Below are 25,841 nucleotides of genomic sequence, written 5' to 3' on the forward strand. Positions count from 1 at the left end.
TAAAGTTCTATAATCCTCATTTTATAGAAGAACAATTTAAAGGGAGCAGGAAAATATAAAATTGATTTTTTTAAAGAAGAAATATTCACTCTAATATGGAAAACAATAAAATATCCTTCAAGTTCATGAATTCCAATATTAAAAAGAAAATAAAGAGGTTATAAAGACAATTTCATATTACTAATTATTAGTAGTCAACAAAAAAAGAATACAGATATTCCAGCATTCCAGATGAGTTGTTTTCCAAAATGTATTCATAAATTGGTTGTTTGACACCAAGTAAAGTTGAAAGAATCAATGTGAAATATAAATGAAAATTGAGGCCGGGCGCGGTGGCTCATGCCTGTAATCCCAGCACTTTGGGAGGCTGAGGCAGGCGGATCAGGAGGTCAGGAGATCGAGACCATCCTGGCTAACATGGTGAAACCCCGTCTCTACTAAAAATATAATAAATTATCCGGGCATGGTGGCGGGCGCCTGTAGTCCCAGCTACTCAGGAGGCTGAGGCAGGAGAATGGCGTGAACCTGGGAGGCGGAGCTTGCAGTGAGCCAAGATCACGCCACTGCACTCCAGCCTGGGCAACAGAGCGAGACTCCATCTCAAAAAAAAGAAAAAAAAAAAAGAAAAAGAATATTGAATTATTAAGGTAGTCAAAAAATTATATTTAAATCACATTATAACCAAGTATTAATAATAGCTCTATCCGTTCTATGACCCTTTATGACCTGATCTAAGCCCACAACTGAGACTAGAGTCAGGTTAGAAATTTGGGCATTAGGAAAGAGTGAAATGAAACTGTGGCAGTATGGTGTCTTCTATAACAAAAAAAGAGAGCACCAACAAGTTGGGCAGAGATAGATTTGGTACTCAGGTAAGTAGGGAGGGACACTGATTGCTGGTTCTGGTCTCAGGTATGTAATAGGCTATCAGTGCCTATGAATGACATTGAATCAAGAGAGCATCACCCCGGCCAAAAAGTGCAGGAGATTTAGCAGTAGAAGGTAGGGCTAGCAGGTATCTACAAGGTTTAAACTGTAAAACAAAGTATTTTATAATATAAGGCCTCATCATCTAACTAAACAAATTAAACTCATAGCTCCAATCATGACAACTCATAATATCCTACAACTCTCTCTTTATTTTTAAAATGAGATATTGGGTATGAAAACACTGTGAGAAAGTGGAAAGTATATACAAATAAAAGGTATAATTTTCAGTCTTTTAGCGCTGAAGACCAGAGCCATGAAATGTTTCTTAAAAAGGCACAAACCTTTACTAGCTTTGTCTAAAGGTTCCAAATCATCCACAAAATTCAGTATATCAGGGTACTTCTCTTCACATATTTCTACCAGGAAATGAAGTAGCGTTGTTTTCTGATCTGCTGATTTTGTGTCCTTTAGCTAAATAGAACAGGAGGGAGAAAAAACACAGAGTCATAAGTACGTCGATATTCTGTCTACTTAAATAATATTAATACTGTATTTTGTAGATAAGGACTAAAAGTTGTAAAATTAGTTGATTTCATTTTTGAAAAACAAATATTTAAATACTCGAAAAACTACTTTTGACTTGCTGCTTGGTGAAAATCATTATTTGTTGCAAAAAAGGAATAAGTTTAATCGAGCATGCAATGTTTTATAGAAAAAAAATGGCAAAATGCCTAGGAAAACAGAGTAACCTATGAGTCTATTTAATAGTAGTATTTAAACATCCTTGGGCATTCATCCATTTATCACTTGGCACATATTCATAGAATGCCTACTAGCTACTGTAGTAGTTGGAGACCTAACAACAAATAAAACATAGACTTTCCTCAAGAAGCTGTTTAGTTAAAAAATATACGTATTTGCCTTGGTGTGACAAATAGTATAGTAAAAATAATCACAACTTTCATTTAGGAGGACATGACAATGGAACTGAAACTTCAAAGACAGGAAGTTGTATGGGCTTAGGGAAAAGAAAGAAAAAATACAAAAGTGCATTAACACAGGCTCATGGAGCAGCATTTACAAGGGCTATAGATGAGGAAGGATATGACACATCTGAGGCGGCTGAGTGACTCCAGAATTAAAGTGTATCTGTATTAGGGAAGGCAAGTAGGGACATGGCAAAGATATAAATCTGAAAAGACCAAAAAATAAAAGGAAAGATAATGGCATGCAATGGAAGTAGGATTTTGATTTTGAAGCAATATAAGTTTTCCAACTAGATGAGAGATGATCAGATATACATTTTAGAAAGCTCCCTCCAGTGAGTGTGGCTAAAAATATTAGGGCAAGAGTACTAAGAGAAGCATGAAGAGTGAGTTAAAAACCCATGGCAATAATCAGGCAGGGAAAGAGGGCAGTCTGAATGGAGGTTGTGCCTGGGAAATGGGGACAATGAGACCATGTGGGTGTGGAAACCCAGGTGATGCTGTTAACTAACATGTCAGAAATGATGAGAAACAGATTTGTGTGAGGTGGCCAAAGAAGAAAATTGTTTTGGACAAGGTAAATTTGAAGCTTTTCGGTAGTATCCAGGTGGAAATGTCTTGAAAGAATATACATTTATCTATCTATGTATAGAACAGTGCTTTCATTATTTTTTTTCATGATTGCCCCCTAAGAAGTTTTCAGGCATTTTTTTCCTAACTGCACCTATAAAATTTTAGAACCACAAAGGTGATGCATTTATGTTTATATACTGTATGCATATCTGTGTTCTACACCTAAAAACTGGTTAAACAGGTAAGACATTTTTGCTCTCCAAGAACCAACTTTTTATCCCTGAAAGATACCTATTGAAAATACATGGTTAAACCTCAGAGGAATAAACTGGGGCACCAACTTGTGACCCCTTTCCTCCCAAAGCTAATTAGTTGATCAAATTAACATAAACAGGTATGTAGAATGAATAAAAAGAGGTTATGGGCTTGAGACGACCAGGGTGGACCAATCCTAATCTGAAATGGCCAAGGAGTGCAATCACAGGGAGAGGTAGTTAAGCTAAAACTTCAACAATGATAAAAGTTAGCTTGGGTTTTGTGTAGTGTTGGGATAGAAAGTATTGGCAAGGAGGAGTGGTATGAACACAGGACTAACAGGTAATCTGGTAGCATTCCCTACCATTAAGTAATCATTTAGAGCAGAGATACAAATAAAGGGTTAAAAAAAAATCAGTCTTTTCTACCAGAATTTAATTTACAGCTGGAAATTCAAGGCATACCTAATTGGGCACAGTACTATTTACTTGCTTCCTTTCCAAGAATTTCCAACTTTAAAATTGGTTCCTAAATAAATTCCCATAAGTAATATTTTAAAAAATCCAACCTCACTAAATAGTCTATCACTATCAGAAAAATACCAAATAACTGTTAAAGTCCAGTAGTGGAAGAATGGGAGATTTCCGTACCATCAGACATATTAACATACTGACTACTTATTGATTCAAAAACTATCATAGCACTGGGAACAGTAAGCTACCCACCTAGACAGCTTTACTTTCACATCATGACACATGTAATAGGTTCAAATGCTATGCTGACCTACACAACATGCAACTTATACAGTGGTTCCCAGTACTTTAAAAACGGACTGAATATGAACACTTAGTCCATGATTTGGTACCTTGTTTAAAAGAAATACAGATTCCACAACATAGAGCTGAGTGTTTTACAAGAGGATGCCTCAAAAACATGACTCCATTGACTACCTAGACAAATTGTCACCAACATACGTGGATGATTTGGCAATGTTAAAACATGTCCTTGACTAATTAATAGTCTTGAGCACATTACTGGACCTTAGCTTTCACACAGGTAAAATAAGAAAATGAAACAACATAGAAACTCTAAATTCACTTTTTACTCTAAAAATGTTAAGTATACATTATAGTGGAACTAAGAGTTAGTAGACACAGTACAATCTAATTTTTAAAAGCTAGAAGAGTGGAGAAATGTAGTAATAATCTCATTTCAGAGTTATTTCTGTGTGTTTGGGTCAGTTGGAATCATTCTATGGGCTTCTGTTTTTACATATAGACTCATGAATGTCAAATACAATCTTTAAGTTTTGTTACAATCCTATAATTTCATTCATATTATCATCTTAAATAGGTAAGGCCAGATTAAAAGCAGCAAACTTTTACAAACAGTCTTCTCTTTGTACAGCCACCAAAAGTTAACACGAAAGTTGTATTCTGTTTTGTTAAAAAGCACCCTAGTAGCAAAGATCCTTTATCTCATCCACCCTCATTTACAGCAATGACTACTTGGGGAACACTGTTCCTACTCTGAATTCTCGGCAACCCATTTTTACTAGTCTACACCCTTGTAGACTGTTTGGAACATTAAGACAATCACCATCTACCTTCACAATTTGTAAAGCCTAGAAAGAGTATTCCAATAGTATTTGTGATACAGCTAAACAGCCAGCAACTGCTAGGATTAATGTATCAAGAAATCTCAATGACGGAAGAACAACCAACTGGATTGATCTTGGTCTTTATTTGTAAGCAATGAGAATTCAGAATTTAGAATCATGGAAAACAACGTAGTTTGTAGCAACTATTAGTTTAATAAATGTTAAATACTCAAGTCAAACACGGATTCGAGTTATTCAGACACCATTATAAAGCTAAACACTGATTTAGCAGGAGGGTGCTACCATGGGTTGTCTTGTTGAAAACATCAACTGAGTAGCAAGCAGCATACTGGGAACAATCTAGTATTAAAAAGTACACTCACTGAATAGTAAAGGGAAGCACAATATTCCTATCATTTCAAAATGGGTATTTAACAATTAAAAGACACCACTCAAACTTTCAAGTAAATAAATTTGAAACTAAGCCTAATAAATAAGAGGTTCAGAAAAGAAGCATGTTGTTGATCATGCATGGTGTCTCATTTATAAACTACTATGCAGCTCTAAACTCCAGGGCAGAGATTCTTCATTTATGCTCTAACATTCTCTAGAAAAATTTCACAATGCTGCCAAGATACTCTTCCTGCCTCAACTACTCTATTCTCTCCCTCCCCTCTCTCTAATCATCTTTTAAAAAGTCTTCCAAAAGCATCAAAGCATAAAATGTATTAGGTCCTTATCCATTTGCTCAATATTTTTTTCATTTCATTAATGAAAATTACCAATTAAAAAGGCACATTCTACTCCTACTCATATCATACTCACTCATATCATAATCAGTTTCTGAGCTAGAACAAGTAAAGCTTGGAAGACAGTGTTAATTTTGTTGAAGATGAGTAACAACTTAAGTAAACTTTGTAACGCTAAATCTTGGAAAGAAAATAAAATATTTGCTTTAAAAATATCTTCAGGTTAAAAGTATGCTTTATTTAAACTTTAACAGTCAGTGCTTGACAGGATTTCTTTTGTATTATTGTCAAGAGATTTATCTTACTGATGAGTAATCATCACTGTTAAATAGAATTTCCTATTTATGTATTGTTTCTTTAAGGTACATTTAATGTGGCATAAATGTCAAATAAACAAAAGATGGATGGAGTTTCTCCAACCACTCTGTTCATTCCAGACAAAATAATGTTAAAAGTGGATCGTGTAATAAATCATGGCCTAGTTGTCAGTCTGGAGTTAAAACTCCCTTGTAGTTACAGTGCAAGGTTTGGGGATATTTTTGAGGTATTCAGCACAAATTTGGATGACATTTAAAGAATATTCCATTTATTTAGTCACATGGGAATAATTTAAATTTAAACCCTAAAATAAAAACTAAGCATCTTCGTGATCTTCAGAAGTCAAGGAACTGGAATCCCTTCCTGTTTGAAATAATGAAACTTACATTTTAAGAATATTATCACATTAATAACTCTACTCCGCATCATTATGTTCCTATAATCTAGGTATGTATCAAAGCAGCACTGAATATTTAGATGTTTAGATGCTGTGGACATTAGTGAACACCAGAAACAAGACAAAATTCTGAAAAATCTTGTAATGGCACCATTAACATTTTAGAAGAATACAACCTGTGAATAATATTAATGCTGAGGATGACAGTAGCATCCTCAGCATTAACGTTTGGTACTTACCATGAGACAGACACTAGCCAAATAATATAACACATGTTAAGTGCTTAAAACATTACAACCCCAAACTAGTATTATATCCATTATTTAAAAAGGAAAATGGAAATTTAGAGAGATCATATAGCTTACACTGGATCACATGGAGCCAATGATTGGAACACATGTCTGTGTGAATACAAAGCTCTTATCCACTATAAAATATAGTTCCTTTACAGCAATCTTTAGTCTAGCTTATTATTAACAAAATAAACCAAATTCTCAAAAAATGGCAGTAAAACAACAAAAGAGCACTAATGCAATGTAAAATACTAGCACCCTTTAATCTGCTAATTCTAGCCTGGAAAGCATCTAAAAACAGACACCACACTCCCTTGAGGTCATTTCTAGTTCTAAGAGCACAACATTCTACTGTTTTATCTGTAAAATAAATAAAATGCCATCTGAATCATATCAATCAAATAGCAACTCTTTGTATATTTCTAATGGATTACTGCTGACAAAATATCATATGATTGAAGAAAAAGGTATCTATAAAGTTTAACCTTCAATGGATTTATACCACTATATTTTAATAGCATCATATCCCATCTCATATCTTTTGCAGAATAAAGTGGATTGTGTATGCATAAAATAGCATCTCTAAAAATAAAGGTATCTACGTGAAAATGAATGTATGAAGACATACTAACAAAGACTATAACAACAATTGCTCAGATAGAAAGCTCAAAAAGTCAATGTGGTAGTACAAATTCACTAATAAAACCAACCACCATTATAGAATGGATTTTGTTTTCTGGTATGTACATGTGCTTGTGTGTGTGCCTGGTGTGTGTTTGTGTGGGTATTTGAGATGGGCTCTTGCTTTATTTACATATATATTTATTTATTTATATATATAAATATTTTTAAATATATATTTTAAATAATCATTGTGCTAACGAAATTTTTCAAAACATAACTGAGTATCACTCCAATACAAATGGCAATGAAAATCTTGAAGTAAATAAAACAAGATGGTTGAGGCAGGAGAACTGCATGAGCCTGGGAGTTCAAGACTGCAGTGAGTTATATAATCTCTCCACTGCGCCCCGGCATAGGTGACAGAGTGAGACCTGGCTCTTAAAAAAAACAACAAAACAAAACAAGCCTAAGGTGCTTATGCCACTGCCATAACCACAACCATTAATATTAAAATACAACTTTCTTAATAATTTTAAAGATAGAAACCAATTGATATTATGTAAATTAGATACTAAGGCATATAAATACTAAATTACTTATGGCACTCATATATAAAAACAATTTATATTAATTACTTAATTTTCATTTTAAAATGATAATGAAAATTAAAACATTAAGTGACCAAGAAAGTGCTTTAAATAATGTGGACTTCCATAATTATAATATGCTACCATATCCCCACACACTTTCTCTGAATTATATTTTTAACACATTTCTCCTGAATTACAGTGAGTGTAGAAACTTCTATATAGAAAGCATTTGTGCATTTTAGTAAAAGTTTAGCATACTACATTATCTACTGTATTGCACTTTTGTGTTCATACTGCCCCCTTTTTCCTGCAAAAGACATAAAACAGCTCAATGTTCTTTACAAAAAAGGACTATTTTCAGTTCTTTTAGTACTGAGAGATCAGAAAACAGACATTCATAACAGGCAAATAGGAAAAACTACTAGAATAAACAATCTGCAAGGGAACAAATATGATTAGAATACAAATATATTTTTTAAATGCTAAACTCGGATGATCAAAGACAAAAAAGATACAAGATACTGCTTCACCAACTGTATCAGCACTCTCCACCTAACAAAAACACTCTCACCAAGAACAACAAGTCATGGCAGGGTTGCAGTGAGACTGGCACTTTCATAGTGCCCGTCTATGAAAGCCACTGCAGGCATGCGCAAATCAGTAAAACCTCCAGGAAAATGATTTAGTAACATATGTCAAAAATTTTAAAAATATTCTTGTTTGGAGTAGTTTCAGAAAACTCACTGGAGTCCAACATTGTCCAGCCAAAGCTATATAACTAAACTGCTATTTTAGAGCACGGATTTCTTAATCTAATAATAAGAATTTCTCATGGGAACAATTAACAAAAATTGGAGTAAGTGCTTAGAAAGTGAACAAGTTTAGATTGTTTATACAAATGGACCAAATACATTAATTTTAAATTAAAGGTTTTTTAACCCTTATTAATAATTAACTTTATATTTTAGACTTTATATTTTAGAGCAATTTTAGCTTTACAGGAAAAACTAACAGAAAACAGAGTTCCTATATACCCTTCCCTACACACACACAAATTATCCTGTTGTAAACATTTTACATCAGTGTGGTACATTTGTGACAAGTAATGTACCAGTACTGACACGTTATTGTTAACTAGTTTCCACATTAAGTTTCTCTCTTTGTGTTCTGCAGTTCTATGTGTTTTGATAAACTCAGTGTTATTCATCCATCACTACAATGTTATACAGAATAGTTTTACCACCCTAAAAAATTCTGTGTCTCACCTATTCATTCCTTCCTTCTTCCCTCTCCTCAGAACCCCTGGCAACCACTGATGTTTTATTGTCTCTAGACTTTTGCCACTTACAGAACATCACATAGTTGGAATCATACAGTAGACAGCCCTTCCAGTCTGGTTTCTATCACTTAGCAATATGAATTTAATGTTCTTCCATGTCTTCCCTTGGCTTAAAGAGATCATTTATTTTTAATATTGAATAATATTCCAAATGAATATACCACAGTTTATCCATTCACCTATTGAAGGACATATTGCTTGCTTCCAAGTTCAGGCAATTATTAATAAAATGGCTGTAAACATTTGTATGCAGGTTTTTGTGTGGACTTAAGTTTTCAATTCATTTGGGTAAACACTTATGCGTGTGATTACTAGATGGTTTGTTCTACGTGTAGCTTTGTAATTGCCAGTTATCCAAAGTTGATGTGCCACATTTTGCTTTCCCACTAGCAATGAATGAAGGTTGTACTATATACTTACCAGCACTTGGTGCTGTCAGTGTTTTTAGTATTTTAGCAATGCCAGTACATATGCAGTGGTGTCTTACTGTTTGAGTTTGCAATTCCTTAATGACATCTGCTGCTGACTATTATAGGGACAGAAAAATTACAACTCCATCCTCTTAGGGTCCTTGCTGGTCTGATAATTTAATTTGACATGAGATAGATTAACAGGAGAAACGTGTAATGCAAGTTTTCTGTAGCACAAAGGCCATCAAAGGAATGAAGATTGAAAGAAATAGAGTCAGTTACCCATATACCGGATTGGGAAAAGAACAGTTGTTAAGAAGCAACTACATTAGGTGGGAAATTACTTTTAACAATGCCTCTAAAAAATTCTCTTTGTTGCGACTTTTTGTTGTTGACGATTAAGGATGTTGCATCTTTCCAGTACGGAAAGGCCATCTTTTGCATGAAAATGTTATCTTCTGCTTTTAAGAAATAGCAAGGAGGTCAAAGCGATCTTTCTACACCTGCTGTTTTTCAAGTATCTTTAAATAGTCAATATACCAGAATAGCATATTTTAATCCCTTCAGTATCTTTTCATACATTTACTTGACACCTATACGTTTGGATGGGTATCTCTTCACATCTTTTGATCATTTCTTTAAACTGGGTTGTTTATTTCTTAGTTTTAAGAGTTTTTGTACATTTTAGATAAAAGTCCTTTATCAGATATGCGTTTTGGAAAGATTTTCTTCCAGCCTGTTTTCTTTTCATTGTCTTAACTGTTTGCCACAGAAGTTTCAAATTTTAATAAAGTTCAATTTATCAATTTTTTCTTTCATAGATTATACTTTGAGTGTTATATCTAAAACGTCATAATAAAACCAAAGGTCACATAGATTTTCTCTTATCTTCTATAAAATGTATAGTCTTGCAATTTATATTTAGGTCCATGATAAATTTTTAGTTAATTTTTGTGAAAGATATTAGGTCTGGCAACTTTTTTTTTTTTAATGTAGATGTTCTAGTACCTTTTCTTTAAAAGAAAGACTATTCTTTCACTATTGAATTACCTTTGTTCCTTTGTCAAAATCAACTGACTATATTTATACGAATCTATTTCTGGGGTCTCTATTCCGGTCCATTATTTTAAAATTATTTTTATTTTTTTTTCCTTTGGCCAATACCACAATATTTTCCTTATTGCAGCTTTATACTAAGTCTGGAAGTCAGGGAGTGTCAGATTTCCAACTCAGTTCTTCTTCTTCTTCTTCAGTATTGTGTTAGCTATTCTGGGTCTTTTGCCTCCCCATACAAACTTTGAAATCATTTTGTCAATATCCATAAAATAACTTGCTGGAACTCTCACTGGGGCTCTATTGAACCTATAGATCAAGTTGGGAAGAAACGACACCTTAACAGTACTGAGACATGCTTTCTATGAACACGAAATGTCTATTACTTTATTAGATCTTCTTTGATTTCTTTCAAAGTTTTGTAGGTTTTTGTTTTTTTTTTGTTTTTTTTTAATTTGAGATGGAGTTTCACTCTTGTTGCGTAGGCTAGAGTGCAATGGCACGATCTCGGCTCACCACAACCTCCGCCTCCCAGGTTCAAGCGACTCTCCTGTCTCAGCCTCCCTAGTAGCTGGGATTACAAGCATGTGCCACCACGCCTGGCTAATTTTGTATTTTTAGTAGAGATGGGGTTTCTCCATGTTGGTCAAGCTGGTCTTGAACTCCCGACCTCAGGTGATCTGCCCGCCTCGGCCTCCCAAAGTGCGTGGATTACAGGCATGAGCCACCACGCCTGGCCTTGTAGTTTTCCTCATACAGATCTTATATGTATTTTGTTAGATTAATACCTATGTATGGTTTTTGTTACTAAGAAAATGATACACTATTTTAAATTTCCAATTCCAATTGTTCATTGCTGGCATACAGGAAACCACTGGCTTTTTAAATTAGGTGACCTCATAATCTAAAACTTTGATATAATTGCTTAACAGTTCCAGGAGGTTTATTTTTTGTCAATTTTTTTTGAGGGGGGGGGTGGCGGGCATTCTACACAGACAATCATTTCATCTATGAAGAAAGAGTTTTGTTTATTCTGCCCCAATCTTTATAGCTTTTATTTTTCTTGTCTTACTGTATTAGCTAGGACTTCCAACACAATGTTCAAGAGGAGTAGTGAGAGAAGACACACCTGCATTGCTTCCAGTTTTAGGGAAAAAGCATCTAGTTCCTTACCATTAAGTATGATGCTAGCTGTCGATTTTATGTAGATGTTCTTTATCAACTTGAGGAAGTTCCCCTCTATCCCTAATTTGGTGAGAATTTTTCTCATTAATGAATGTTACATTTTTTCAAATGCATTTTCTGCATCTATTGGTGAGTTTTCTTCTTTAGCTCATTGATGGTGATAGATTACATTAACGGATTTTCAAATGTCGCACCCAGCCAGGATGCATAGAATTAATTAAAAATTATTCCCTCTCCTTCTATTTACTTGAACAGATTTAGAGAATTGAAATTATTTCTTCCTTACATGTTTGATAGAATTTACTGGTGAAACCATCTGAGCCTTGTTCTTTCTGTTTTTGAAGGTTATTCATTATTGATTCAAGCATTTTAATAGATTCAGATTATCCATTTCCTCTAGTGTGACTTTTGGTAGATGGCATCTGTCAAGGTCCATTTTATCTAGGTTATCACATTTGTAGGCTTGGTTGTGTTAATAATATTCTTCCATTATCTTTTTAACATCCATAGGATCAGTAACGATAGTCCCTCTTTCGTTTTTGATATGGGTAATTTGTATCTTCTCTCTTTTTCTCTTGGTTAGCTTGGCTATTGATCTTTTTAAAGACTCAATCAGATATTGGTGGGTTTGATTTTCTCTATTAATTTTCTGTATCAATTTCATTGATATCTGCTCTAGTATATATTAGTTCTTTGTCTTACCTACTCCAGAGTCCATTTGCTCTTCTTTTTCTTGTTTCCTAAGGTTAAAGATTATTCTTCTTAGATCTTTCTTATTTTCTAATATATGCACTTGATGCTATAAATTTCCCTGTGAGCATTGCTTTTATTGCATCCAACAAAACTTTATAAGTTGTATTTTCATTTTGCTGTTTCATATAAGTGGATCAAACAGAATAATTTTAAATGAGATGTTTTTGTTTTTTTTAAAAAATACAGAAACTTCTGAACTTTACATTAAAGGACTTAACAAAACACATGCCTGGTATATCTCAGGTGATATTTTTCAGTTTGTTCTGGTGGTGGTGGATTCTGTACCTCCCAATGCTGGAACCATAGTTCAAAGCCACTTATGACACATTTCTTCATCATCCTCTCCCCTGTCCCCCAAGAACAAATGTTCGTAAGTACCAATGGCTAAGTATTACTATGTGGATAATAATGTTGCATGTTTTGTCTCTGATTCCAAAAATGTAGAAACAATGCAGACCCTTGATAAAGGAGAGGTAAGACACTTCTTAGAGTATCAGGAATGGAGTGTCTTGTTTCTGGTTTTTATTTTTCATTTATAAAATATATAAAAGTGAAGTCTGAATTAAACCAGGGATGGTAATATTCACCTTCGGTGCTATCTCTGATGGGGTAGTTGTCTATAAGCCTGACGCCGAGGAGGATTCAGAGGCTGGGTGTTTGGGGGAAAGGGTAGTTTGATAGAGAAGCTATGCTTGCTATGAGAGCAGGAAGATGAAGGCACACAAGCAGCCTATTTGCTGAGCCTGAGCAAAGTCACTCCATCTTTTATAATTCTATTAGAAGAATCATTCTCATTTACAACATTTAACAGCAATTGAATAACAAAGGTGACGTGAAAAGAATTTACCAAAAACGCTATTTAGAAAAGCCAATTAAATATGTCTTAAAAAATGTCATAGATTAAATGTGTTAATGAATGAGTCAAAGGGGGTTAAGCATTCTAAATAGTTTCACATTGCTTTGGAAATCAGTATTTCTGTGATTTAACTGGCTGCATGTAAAATAAGAATGGCATTTGTTATTTGCAAGTCTTTGGCCCATAACTGCTTTACTTTCAAAGGTTGCCAAAATTTACTGGTATAATTTTGCCAACCTAATAAAGAATAAAAATCCCTCTCAAAATACCCTGAATGCAAATGGAACAATGGATTTGTTCGGCAGAGATCTTTCTTAAAAATAAATTCATAGAGTAGAGGAAAAAGTGATATATAGCGATCAAAACTTCACAAAAACGACTCACAGTGTTAACTTGTGTGAGTGTGACAAGTATGCAAAATACAAACTGCCTGAAATAGGCAAAGGTATCCTGTCTCATGCTTTTGTAGTCACTGAAACTCTACCTGTACAAGCTAGAGACTTGTAAAATGGCTCGAGAAACAGGCCTTCAACTTATTTCAGTTCCACTGCATGCCTGAAATTCACACTCCTTTTCAAAGTTTTCATTTTCAGAGTAATGTTTAGCTTGGCATGAGAGGAAAAGCAGCAATTTTTGAAAATATTTTCACCACTTTTTCTTTTTTTTTTTTTTTTTTTCACTCTTTTTACCCAGGCTGGAGTGCAGTGGCATGATCTCGGCTCACTGCAACCTCCGCCTCCCGGGTTCAAGCGATTCTCCTGCCTCAGCCTCATGAATAGAGTAGCTGGGATTACAGGCACCTGCCACTATGCCCAGATAATTTTTGTAGTTTTAGTAGAGACAGGGTTTCTCCATGTTGGCCAGGCTGGTCTCAAACTCCTGACCTCAGGTGATAGGTCCACCTCAGCCTCGCAAAGTGCTGGGATTACAGGCATGAGCCACTGCGCCTGGCCTCACCACTCATTCTTAAGTGAAGAAGTAAAATTGTTTCATTTTTGTCGTGGCTTTGGTGTTGGTTAATTTTCATTTTTTCATGTTTGCTTTTGGTTCCAGATCACCAGTCAGGGATTTTCCATTCTGGGATATGAAAGTAGGGCAGAAGACCAAGCGATTCACATTTCAAGTTGAGTATGAAAATCACCTAGGAAGTAGCTTTAAAAATGCCACCAATCAGGATCCACATCCATTCTTTCTAAGTTAATTGAACTGGTGTGGGGACTGCGGCATCAGTATTTCTTAAAGGGTACTCCAGGTTGTTAATCAATGTCATCCAAAAGCCATTTGTCACAATTTTGGAAAGTGTTTCATTAGGGTTGGTGGAAACATTAAAGAATATGAGAATTCAATGTTTGTTGCTGTTTCTATTGTTTTAATTATCTCCATCACAGCTCTGATGAAGTTATTCTACTTTTTCTACTTTTTGCTTATAAAAGGAATATCCAGAATCAGATAAAAAATTCATGCATTAGAAAAGAGAATTTAGGAAAAATTAATTTTGCCTGCCACCCCCTCACCGTCTTAGCACCTAATCCTCAACGCCCATAGCCCCATTACCATGTATTCATCAATGACTTCAACTCTGAGACGAACTCATTAGATATTCTACTGCCATAGAAAACAGAAGGCTTCCTACAAAGTGACAGTATGGATAAATTTAAAGTGGGATCAATAGTTATTTGTTTCTGCAATTTTCCCAAAGAATAACAGCATAAATACCAATAAAAATTAGTTATTACACGTGGTAAAACTCCTTCAAAACTTATATCTATTACCCCAATATAGGAAGTCAGTTGATTCAATCACCTGGAACAAAGAGCTGCATCATCCTGTTGTATTGATCAGAATGATCTGTTACTCAGAAATTATACATCTTATTAGACATTAGTAAACATTATTAAACACATGTTATGGCTATTATATGTGGATTAGTAACATCTTCTTAAATTTACAAGTCAAAATTATCTCATATATTTTAATATGGTGTTGAACTTTGATGGTTGGGTCAATTCACTCTTTACCTAAAATCCTTTGAAAAAAATGAACTTGGCCCTATGAACACGTCTCTTGGAGAAACATCTTTGACACTAACCAGATACAAACTTTTCTAGGTCAGCATTTTGGTCAGATAAGCATCTACCATCTGCCGATTTAATTTCTAAAGATATGTTTTCCACTTAATCAACAGCAGTCTCCCCACTCTCAAAATTAATATGATGTCAAAATGCCTATTATCCATTTTTTATCTAAAGTTCAGTACTACATTTGGAGGATTTTTTAATGACAAGCAGTCCTCCATTATTTCTGCAAGGTTTATCCTTTTAAAAAGCCAAGCCATCAGAAAGCAAGGTACTTACACCATTTTAACTAAACTAGAAGTAGCATTACTGTGACTGAAACGTACATTTTTTTTCACATCATAAGGGTTCGCATGGGGTGCCAGGTCCTTAAGAGGCCCAGAATACATATTTTGGGGGAGAGGGGAAGAGAGGAGGAGAAAGAGAGATGGTTCTAAAAAAAAAAAGATCCTGATGAAACTGACTCATTTGTTGTTTATAACACTATTCAACAGGTTTTCCTTTTGTAAAGATACATATGCAAAATTTCTTATGAAGGTTTAATCAGGGAAAACACTATTTTTGCTCATGAAGTGAAGTTTGTGCATCACTTTGACCACCAAAAAGTCAAGCACCTATATAGCAACTTTAATTTTTATTTAGCTCTTAATGATAAATTCAGTTATGTTTACCTTATATGTCATATTTTACTTTTTTGTCATATGCCACATGAAATCTTTGAGATATAAGAAAGCAAATCCTTTTCTCTCGAATCCAGAGATATTATAGTTACTCATTGCCATCCTGACTACAAATGTCTACAAAGCTATGATACAGCTCCCCAAACTAAACTATAATGGGCATGAAACTCAAGTATTCATGCTCTTATTTCTAAACAATGCAAAGTTAATTTAATATGAATTTTCATGAATTTTTCATACTTGAGTTAAATTTGTAAAGGGCATTTAAAAGTAAGGATTTTGGATATAAAATGTTAAATGTCATATAATTACCCAGCATGTTTTAACAGATTAAAATACTTCCCTGTCTTTCTACTGTCAAATATATATGGAATTCCTTGTGTAGAAGCTTATCATCAAACCAAATGCTTTATACTCAGTGTGAAAATTCAATCACAATTGTCAAAGATCAAGCTGCTACTTCTGATAACAAATATGATGAGATATCATCTTGTTCAATATATGCTTTCAACTTGACATGTAGGCTAATAAAAAACATGAAGTTGTAGTATTTATTTTGTTTCTTCCACAACAGAAGGCTCCTAAGAGGGATGATCAAAATACTCAGTATCATTGCATGAAAATAAAGTCAACTCTTTATCTGCAGACAGATTAACTGGTTTGCCGACTAACTGTAGTAAAATAATAACAGCTACATTGCATTTGTAAAAGATTTAAAAATTACTATGCATCAGTGATTGTATCTCAATGAGAGGATGTCTATTTATTTTCAACTACAAAATAAACATAAGACACTACCTTTTTGTCTTATGACAAGTTTCATTCATTCAACAGCTATTTATTGAGTACTTACTATATACCAACCACTGCAGTAGGCTATCCTACCTCATTAATCAGACCTAGTCTCCCTGTCAACAGCTCTCCTTAGAGGAAGGCATAAGGACATGAGGAAGAGCATGCAGCCAGTTTTTTTGTGTCAACTATAATTCTGAGATGTAAAACCTAAAGAGGATCACAGACACTTTTGCACGAGGAAACAGACTGTAGTACATGTGTGGCTGTGGATTAACTTTCCCCTATCTTGCCCCTCACCCTGTTTTTCTTACTTTGCCTTCCTTCTCAGGGAAAGCCTGAATCTGCCATTCTTGCTTGCCTCCTTCTCCTTCAGCTTCCAAGTTCATAACCAGCAAACCTTGACAACTCCTCAGATGTCCCTGAATTTGTGTACTTCCCTACATCCCCACTACATTCTACCTCAAACCCCTCTGCTGTTACCTTAGCTTGGAACTCCATCATCTCAAAACACAGTGATAGCTACTTAGTGGACGCTCAAACCTTTGCCAAATAATTGAATAAGGTAGCTTCAATCATATGCCCTTTAAGATACTGAGGTAAACAAGAGTAGAATAACAACAAAAAACCCCTGATCTCATTCTCTTTTGAGCAACCACTTCCAACATGCCAGTAGCAATATCTCCCATTAGCTGCCTAAGGTAGATACTTAGGAATTATCTTTGACCTTTCTCTCTTCTCTGCCACCCCCATACCATCTTTCCTATTACCTTCTCAGTTTGGTTTCCTCTGTTGCTCTCTTAGGTCTCACACTACATGTCAACCAAACACCAAATACCTCCTCAATGTAACCCTCTAACCCAGCGCTGTCCAATAACTTTATGCAATGATGGTAATGTGCCATATATATGCTGCCAACGGGTATGGACACTGAGCACTTGGCATGTGGCGAGTGTGACTGAGGAACTATGTTTTTAATTTTATTTAAATTTCAACTAATTTGAATTAAGTAGCCATATATGTTTAATGGCAACAGTACTAAACAGTGCAGCTTAACCTTCTTCCATACTGCTGATAGACACATCTTGCTACAAAACATCTGATCATATTACTTGCCTTACAGAGTGTGCTCCATAAAATCTCCATCATTAGGCAGGATATTCAAAGCTCTTTACAATCTAGACCAATTTACCACCTCAGTCTCATTAGCCCCACTCCTTTCCCATCTAGTTTGCAAAGGTAGTAGGCCACTCACTGTACTCACACATGCCATGCTACAACCCTTATGGAAGCTGCTGACTCCTGCTTAGAATGCCTTTTCCTCTCACATAACATCTGCTCATCCTTCAAGATCCAGCTTAAATTCCCATTTCTCTCTGAATATCTAACTGCCCTCTCATAGCTGAGCTAGGCTCTCTGTCTTAACTCTGCTGCCATAACTTTTAGTATGTGGCTTCATTAAAGCATTTCATCATAATTAATGGTTTACATGTGGAAAATATGGGTCTCATGTATGCCAGGTAAATATTAATCACATACATTAAAGAGAGAATCTGGCAAAGCATCTGGCACAGGACTTCACTCTGAGTAAGCCCACGAGAGATGTGCCAAGTCTTCAGGATGTGTTTTAGGAATTGCATCACCCATGCTAGGGATCTTCACCAAATACAGCTGCCTAAGAAAACAGAGAGGAAAATAAAAGAATGGAGATGGGGCAAGGGAAACGCTCACAAGGCACTGATAGCAACGAGAGGCTTAGGCCAGGGAAATTGTATAAGAAAATTCGTGAAAGCCCCAATAGAATAAGTATGCAGTAAACCTATAGGTAAAGCTGAACTTGTTTTTCACCTTCCCTAACGAGCTGGCAATAGCAATAATCAAATTCCTTAATCAGGGAGTGTGGTTGTTACGAGATCAAGAACAAGAAAAAGGTTTTCTTCTGATGTGTAACTGAGAAGAATTTGTTGTAAGCAGATCAATAAAGCCCTATTACTATGGCCCACTCCTCAGGAAAGAGCTCTGTTTTATAAAACATTGAATATATTTGCTGTAAGGAAATTCAACCTATGAAAGACACAGAAGAAAAAAAGGCTCTAAACTTACTCCATTTTCATGTCCTCTAAAATTATATTTAGATAGAAACACTTCAAAATCAATAATATCCGAGTTGCATATATTTCCAATATAATAATTTCCCCTTTATATAAAGGGGTCTCATTTTTATCTCCTTTCAGTCTGCTTATGAAAGCAATGCAGAGAAATATTTAAATAAAGGTAAAGATGTTAATGGCAATCCTAAGCAATATTCAATATATATACAGGTATCTGAACTGAGTAAGTACGAGTCAGTATTAATAATATTTTGATGTTCCATTCCATTGGTTTGAGAAAGCATAGGTTTATGATATAATTTTGTTATTAAATAAAATCCTTGAATTGGATTTGCAGATTGAAGAAAATTAATATTTGGATTTAGTTCAGAGGTTGAGTAAATTAGCTCAGTTCACTCTGGGTTTGAGTTCATGGTTCAGTTCAAGTTCTTGATAATGAGCACATCAAAATAAAAAAATATTTAAATAATGCAATCAGGGCTGACATTTAAGAGCAAGTGTTCAGGCAAATATGTGTTTTTAAAAAACAAACTCACTTTACAGAGAGAGCTAAGGTTAAATCCGAAGGTTTGAGCATTCCGGGAGCCAGCATTCATGTAGTTTCCCATTAGCAATACAAGTTCCAGCAACTTGCTAAAGCTTTTGCTCTTCTTTATCTCTTCGCAGGCAGTACTGACAGCCATGATGTCAGGTTTGATGTTGTTCACCTGCTCTTCAAACTGAAGCTTAAAGAGAATAGCACTGAGCCGTGGCCGTAGTCTCTTCACATTGCTCATCTGATTGAAAAGAAAACAGCAGATTTCCTTTAAAATGCATGGTATAGTTTAGTACTGTACGACTGCAAGTAATCTGGGATGATTTATTGGTATGACAGTACCAAAGAAGAAATATGTCTCCTAAAACTGATAGCAGGAAGAGAGAAAAGCCCTGCTTGTTTTTGTAAGGAATCCAGAGTCATCCCTCAAAACCCAAATTAACAATTTAGATGCTCAATGAAAAGAAAGCTTTAATTAAATGATAATGTTTAATTAAGCAATAAAGTAAGCATTTTTTAAACTAAATTCGAAAAGGTAACAAGATACATAGGCCACAAATTACAAGGCATTCATGTCATTATTTTGAATAATTTTTGTTCAATACTGCAATATACTGGGTCATGTTTAAAACACGTTCAGAAAAGTCTAAAGAGGGTTTGTTTTCTTCAAATAGCAATTGCTGTCCTCAGAAACCCTGCTGACTAACAGTATGTGTTAGATAGAGGGAGAGTAAATAGGTCCCAATTTGTACTAAATTGACTTTCTTCAGAAACACAGGAAAGTAGAATGACTCCTGACACATACTAAATTAGCAGAATCAGAGTTAGGAAACATGGGAGTAGTAGCAGGCAGAAGCGGTGCAAACCCACAAATCTATCACATGCCAAGTTAACCCTGTCTGGGACTCTAGGTTTCTCTATTGGGAATGTGGGGGACTGGAGGTGTCTAAAAGAACAAAGGGGCAAGTTCCTGCCTTTACCCTTACTCCTATGTTATATCAACACACATGCAGGAAGTAATCACTTAGCTGTAGGCTGAAGACATACCACATATGAAGCTAGATATGAATTCCTTGACTAAACACACTAGGGATTTGGGACTTAAAACGCACTGAAGGGGCGGTAATAGTAAAATTGTGGAACTTCGACAACTATTGTAAATATCAAAAGCAGGTTAAGGCAAGGTCAGAAAAAAAGCAGTGACAGATTAAAATAGGGACTGTTTCTCCCTTAGTCACAGACTGTAAAGGAAAGGTTAAAAAACAATGCTATATGAAGCCTGTAGGATGCCAAATATAATGAAAATCATGATTGTTTGGGATACAGAAAGCTATCAGCTCATAATATAATAATGACCATTACTTAAAATATACTAGACAAAGGCTTATAAGACTCCAATATATTATAGACACTGCCTTAATGCCTAAACATAACTCAGCTTACTCATCTGACAAAAATTGAGCAATAAAGAATTAGTTCTTTGTACACAACTCTGAGAGAATATTTTCATATAGACCAAAGCCCTATAGTGAATGAAAAGTTCCATTTTCAAATAATATAAATATCTAATTTATACTTAGCTTTCTCCCCAGCCCCTTGCCAAATTAAATGGTTATTCATATACAATCAAGATTCTAAGGGCTCAATTAATGTAGTTATTAATAAGAAGTCTACTTTACAAGGCACTTTAAGGAACGTCTTCATATTCCACTGTCTAGGAAAAACAAAGAATGTAAGTTCAACAAGGACCAAAAAAAAAAAAAAAAAAAAAAAAAGAAGAAGAAGAAATATCATTAAAAGTTTATAGAGTAAGTTTAAGCGATATAAAATTATAAAGAGACAAAGATGTACTATTAGAATGTTGATTCTTATTGGGCATGAATTGTTCTTTTTAAGCAGTGATCACTTATCACAAAGACATTTGTCTTAAAATATAATATATTTTAAGACAGATGGGTTCACTTGCCTGGATTTTTTTTATCCTTAACCATTGCAAAAGGAAGATGTTCATATGACATTGGTAACATGAATAATGCTCTATTACACTTAATATGTCCTTTAGAGCAGTCAGACATACAAAAGAGCACTCACATGTAGTACCTGTAGTTATGGCCATTCTGAAGGTGTATAATGGGCTCATAGCATCGCTGTTTTCAGTAAGTGCCATTATTCATTATTATGAAGCCAGGTACTTGCAATACATATGAGAAGAAATTCTCCAGTATTCTATGCAAAACATTTGTATTATGAAATATATTAATTCTAACATATATTAATGTACTACTACATTCATGCACAGAAGAAAAAAGAGACTGCTTAAATGCCTACATTATACCACCCCAAAATATGTTAAAGCTTTCCTGCTGACAAGCTAACCACATGTGGCCAGCATAAAGTAATTAATTCTCCTAGAAAAATATAACCTAGATTTGTATGAATAATGAGTGTATCTGGCACTAGGGACAGGTACCTTGAAAAGATAGAGTAAGTCTATGATGTAATGCAGAACAAAGTGCTACAAGTTCATGAAAATCCCTGACAAGGCAAAGTCAGGAAACATAACCTAAAAACAAAGCTTTGAACAACACTTTAAAAAAAATTAGATGTCCTTTTGCTATTGTTCTTTCTTCCAAGTTTAGATAAATCAGTATTTGACTATTATTGAGTAAATGTGTTTTAATAAATAAAATTATTGAGTGGGAAAAGAACTTGAAAGGTCACCTGGAGATGGTGCCTGTCTTTAGTTCACTATTTAGCCATATGATGACCCCTAGGCCAAATGGTTGCCCTTTTTATTTAACAACAAAATATCATTTAAGGTTAATGTTCCAAGATCTAAATCATGGAATCTATGATAATAACAGAAGGGTTACCTTTCTTTTTTTGAGGCAGAGTCTCACTCTGTCACCCAGGCTGGAGTGCAGTGGCACAATCTCAGCTCACTGCAACCTCTACCTCCTGGGTTCAAGCAATTCTCCTGCCTCAGCCTCTTGAGTGGCTGGGATTACAGCCATGAGCCACCACGCCTGGCTAATTTTTTGTGTTTTTAGTAGAGACAGTGTTTCACCATGTTGTTCGGGCTGGTCTCTAACATCTGACCTCAAGTGATCCACCCACTTGGGCTTCCCAAAGTGCTGGGATTACAAGCATGAGCCACTGTGCCCAGCCCTTTTCCTCATTATTTGAATCAAACTTTATTTCTTCAGGTGGAATCAAATAAAAAAGGTTAGGAAGGGGGAAAATATATGTATATGTAAAAACCCCGACCAATGTTTCCGCATCCTCACCACTTCTCATATTCTATCAACACTGGGGATTTGCATTCTGTTTTCCTGCTAAGAAAACTAAACTTCTGACTTGTCTAAGACTAAGTGGAAGGCAGAAATGAACTATGGTGCTCAAATAATACTCTGAATGGCAACAGAAAGTCATTTTTAAAAATGAGAAAAAGGAAAGGGTAAATGAACAATAAACATAAAATGTAAGCTAGTTAATAATTAGAATGCTAGAAGAAATTAGAATTTCATTTTTACAATTATCCTTTAAGCCTATTGTTACGAAGTCTTAGCAATATGAATTCACGAAACCCAAATCTGACAACAATGAGATGTAATCTGAAGATCAATCCAAAAAAGGAAAAATACATTGATTTCACTCCTGTTTTTCCTGAAGGCAGGAAGCAGTACTCCTGTAACCTCCCCACACACAGATGTCGTATGTCAGAATGAAGAGATGTTAAAAGCAGTGACTGGTAAAAATCAAGAAGCAATATCCAGAACCCTAAGGGTAATTTTATTTCAAAATTTTGTTTGTTGGCAATATATGTTGTTGGAGAGGGAACAACGTAAAAAGACCTTTAGAAAAATCAATCAACCAACAAGTATTGACTGGGCCCCATTCAGTGCTGTGAGGGGCACAGGAGCCATAGCAGCTGCCCCTGTAGCCCTTATTGTTGAATTCTTTCTGCCTGTCTTAAGGAGTAGAAAGTCAGAAAGGTCCCCAGGAAGATGTAATCTCTCATAATCTCATTATGGTTCTATTTTTCACATATAATTTTATCCATTATTCTATAAGGAAAAAAATCATTTTTTACACCAACTTTGTTTAACACCATATCTACTTCTCTTTATACATTTTCTTTTATAAATACAGGTTGTCAGATGTTTTTTTCCCCCATCCTACTATGCAGACTTAACATGGCACACCTCAAAAGGACTTTTTATTCTTTTTTATTCTTCCCTGAAGTTATTATGAAACTTCACTGTTCACTTAACTCTCTAACAGTATAGTAACCTGCTGACTGGGAAGTTACTGGCCTCGGTCTTAATTTATAATACTCTAAAAGCATTAGTTCATCTACTTTGTAGATATCACATTATAAGAAATAATAGAAAAGCATTTCAGGAAGGTGAAATGACTCTTTCAAGTCACCTGGCTAGTAGGACTCAGGCCTAGAGCTAACTTGCTGCTAATCAACTGTCCTTACCACTCAGAACATCGCAATGTGGAAATTAAGAACCACAATTTACAAACCATCTGGAACTCAAGCTTCCTCTGCTATGTTTTCTAGTAAGTAAGAATGAACTTTAATTTCTTCACAGTAGTTATCAAGTAACACCCTGCAATGAGCTCTGCCTGCCACCTGTACTATCTCAATATTTCTTACCTTCCTCCTTAATATACCCAACTACCTCCTATTGTGCTGAATCTTTAATACTTTTTCAGATCTACTTTTGTTGTCTCTCCACATCAGGGATCCCACACCAGTAACTGTTAGAAAACAGGCTACATAGTAGGAGGTGAGCAGCAGGCCTGAGCGAGCAGGTGAAGCTTCATCTGTATTTATAGCTGCTCCCTATTGCTTGCATTACCACCTGAGCTTGACCTCCTGTGAGATCAGTAGTCACATTAGATTCTCATAGGAGCGAGAACCCTGTTGTGAACTATGCACGCAAAAGATCTAGGTTGCATGCTCCTTATGAGAATCTAATGCCTGGATGATCTGTCACTGTCTCCTATCACCCTCAGATGGGTCCATTTAGTTGCAGGAAAACAAGCTCAGGGCTCCCACTGATTCTACATTATGGTGAGTTGTATAATTATTTCATTATATAGTACAATGTAATAATAGAAATAAATGCACAATAAATGTAATGTGGTTGAATCATCCCAAAACCATCCCCCTGCCATCTATGGAAAAAGTGTCTTCCATGAAACCATTCACTGGTGCTAAAAAGGTTGAGGACTGCTGCTCCACACTACACTCTCCACTCATACTCTCCTATTAGCTAATTCTTCAGTTCTCTATGGGAGAGGTATGATAAGCAAGAAGAATGTGAAAAAAACAAATGCAGTTTTATGAAAGACAAGAGAAAGTACTTTGAGAAAGTAATGTGATCTAATACATCACAGAATTAAGACACTAGGGAAAAAATTTTTGAGCTTGATTTTTCTAATGATATAAAAAATATCTTTCATTGTTAACAGACCAATATGTTCATGATCTCCAGAATTCTCAGAAAAAAACACAAGTTCATTTCACTTGGAGAAAGGCTTCAAAAAAAAAAAAAAAAGCTATTCAAGTGACTTATGCCTGAGGTAATACTCAGAATATCAAAACTGTTTTTAAAATAAATATACTCTTATGATATTAAAGTTGCTATGCTAAAGTTATTTAAGAAAACTATACAAAAACAAAGTACATATGGTATAATTTTTACATATTTCATAGGAGAAAGGTAAAGCCAAGTCTTGTACAAAAATATTAAAAGGCTAAAATGTATATTCCTCCACTTAGTCAAGAAATAAACAATTGGCTATAGACATCAGAGACTGCTGCACCTTTGTTTATAAATCCTTATCAATTCTGGATCACTAAGGATTTCACAGGAGGTCCAAATGAGTTCTGAAGATACTCAGGATCATCAAGTGGTAAAGCTATGATTGGTAAAGCTAAAGAACAAAGAGACTTCCTATTTAATTTGGCAGTCTCAGCACACAGTCTTAACACATAAGTTTCATATCTCTTGAATTAAAAAGCTGGCATAAACCCCAGAATCATATTAGTGTCTTAAATTCATTCATGCCCGCTTCCAGACAATCCCCATCCCATCGTCAAAAACCAGTGTTTTGATTTCAATCACTATAGCTTAGTTTTGCCTGTTCTTGAAATTTATATTAATGAAACTATACGGTAAACAGTTTATATAGCTGGCTTCTTTCACACACACAAAAAAAATGACTGAGATTTATACACACGTTGTATAAATTCAGTACTTTGTTCCTTTTTATTAATAGATTTCCATGCAAGAATATACCAAAATTTGTGTATCTACTTTCCTGCTGATGGACTTTCCCCCCAACCCACCCCAGTTTGGAGCTATGTAGTGAGTTGAATTGAATAGAGACCCACAAAAGGTATGTCTAAATCCTAACCTCTGCTACCTTGAATGTGATCATATTTGGAAACAGTTTTAGCATACGTAATTAAATTAAGAATCTCAAGATGAAATCATCCTGGATTTAGGGTGAGCCCTAGACTGGAGTGATACATCTACCCAGAAACGCCAAGGATCGTGAGTAGATTAATGAAGCTAGCAGAGTGGTATGGATCAGATTCTCACTCAGACTCTGGAAGAAAGGAACCCTACCAATGCCTTCATTTATGACTTCTGGACCCCAGAAATGTGACAGCATAAATCTCTGCTGTTTTAAGCCACCAAGATCGTAGACATTTG

At 35.1% G+C, this 25,841-nt stretch overlaps 1 protein-coding gene across 7 annotated transcripts in view; it reads right to left on the bottom strand.

The window, feature by feature from the left end:
- Positions 1-25,841, bottom strand: part of DIAPH3 (diaphanous related formin 3) — a 490,541-nt gene that overhangs the window by 190,391 nt on the left and 274,309 nt on the right. For all 7 annotated transcript variants that reach the window (XM_055360754.2, XM_055360755.2, XM_055360758.2 and 4 more), the window contains 2 exons: positions 19,106-19,345; positions 1,272-1,401 (listed from right to left, as the gene is read on the bottom strand). In XM_055360754.2, the coding sequence (XP_055216729.2) occupies positions 1,272-1,401; positions 19,106-19,345 (370 nt within the window). The remainder of the gene's footprint in view (positions 1-1,271; positions 1,402-19,105; positions 19,346-25,841) is intronic.

The sequence above is a fragment of the Gorilla gorilla genome, chromosome 14 (genome assembly GCF_029281585.2).
Source record: "Gorilla gorilla gorilla isolate KB3781 chromosome 14, NHGRI_mGorGor1-v2.1_pri, whole genome shotgun sequence".
NCBI classification, from domain to species: domain Eukaryota; kingdom Metazoa; phylum Chordata; class Mammalia; order Primates; family Hominidae; genus Gorilla; species Gorilla gorilla.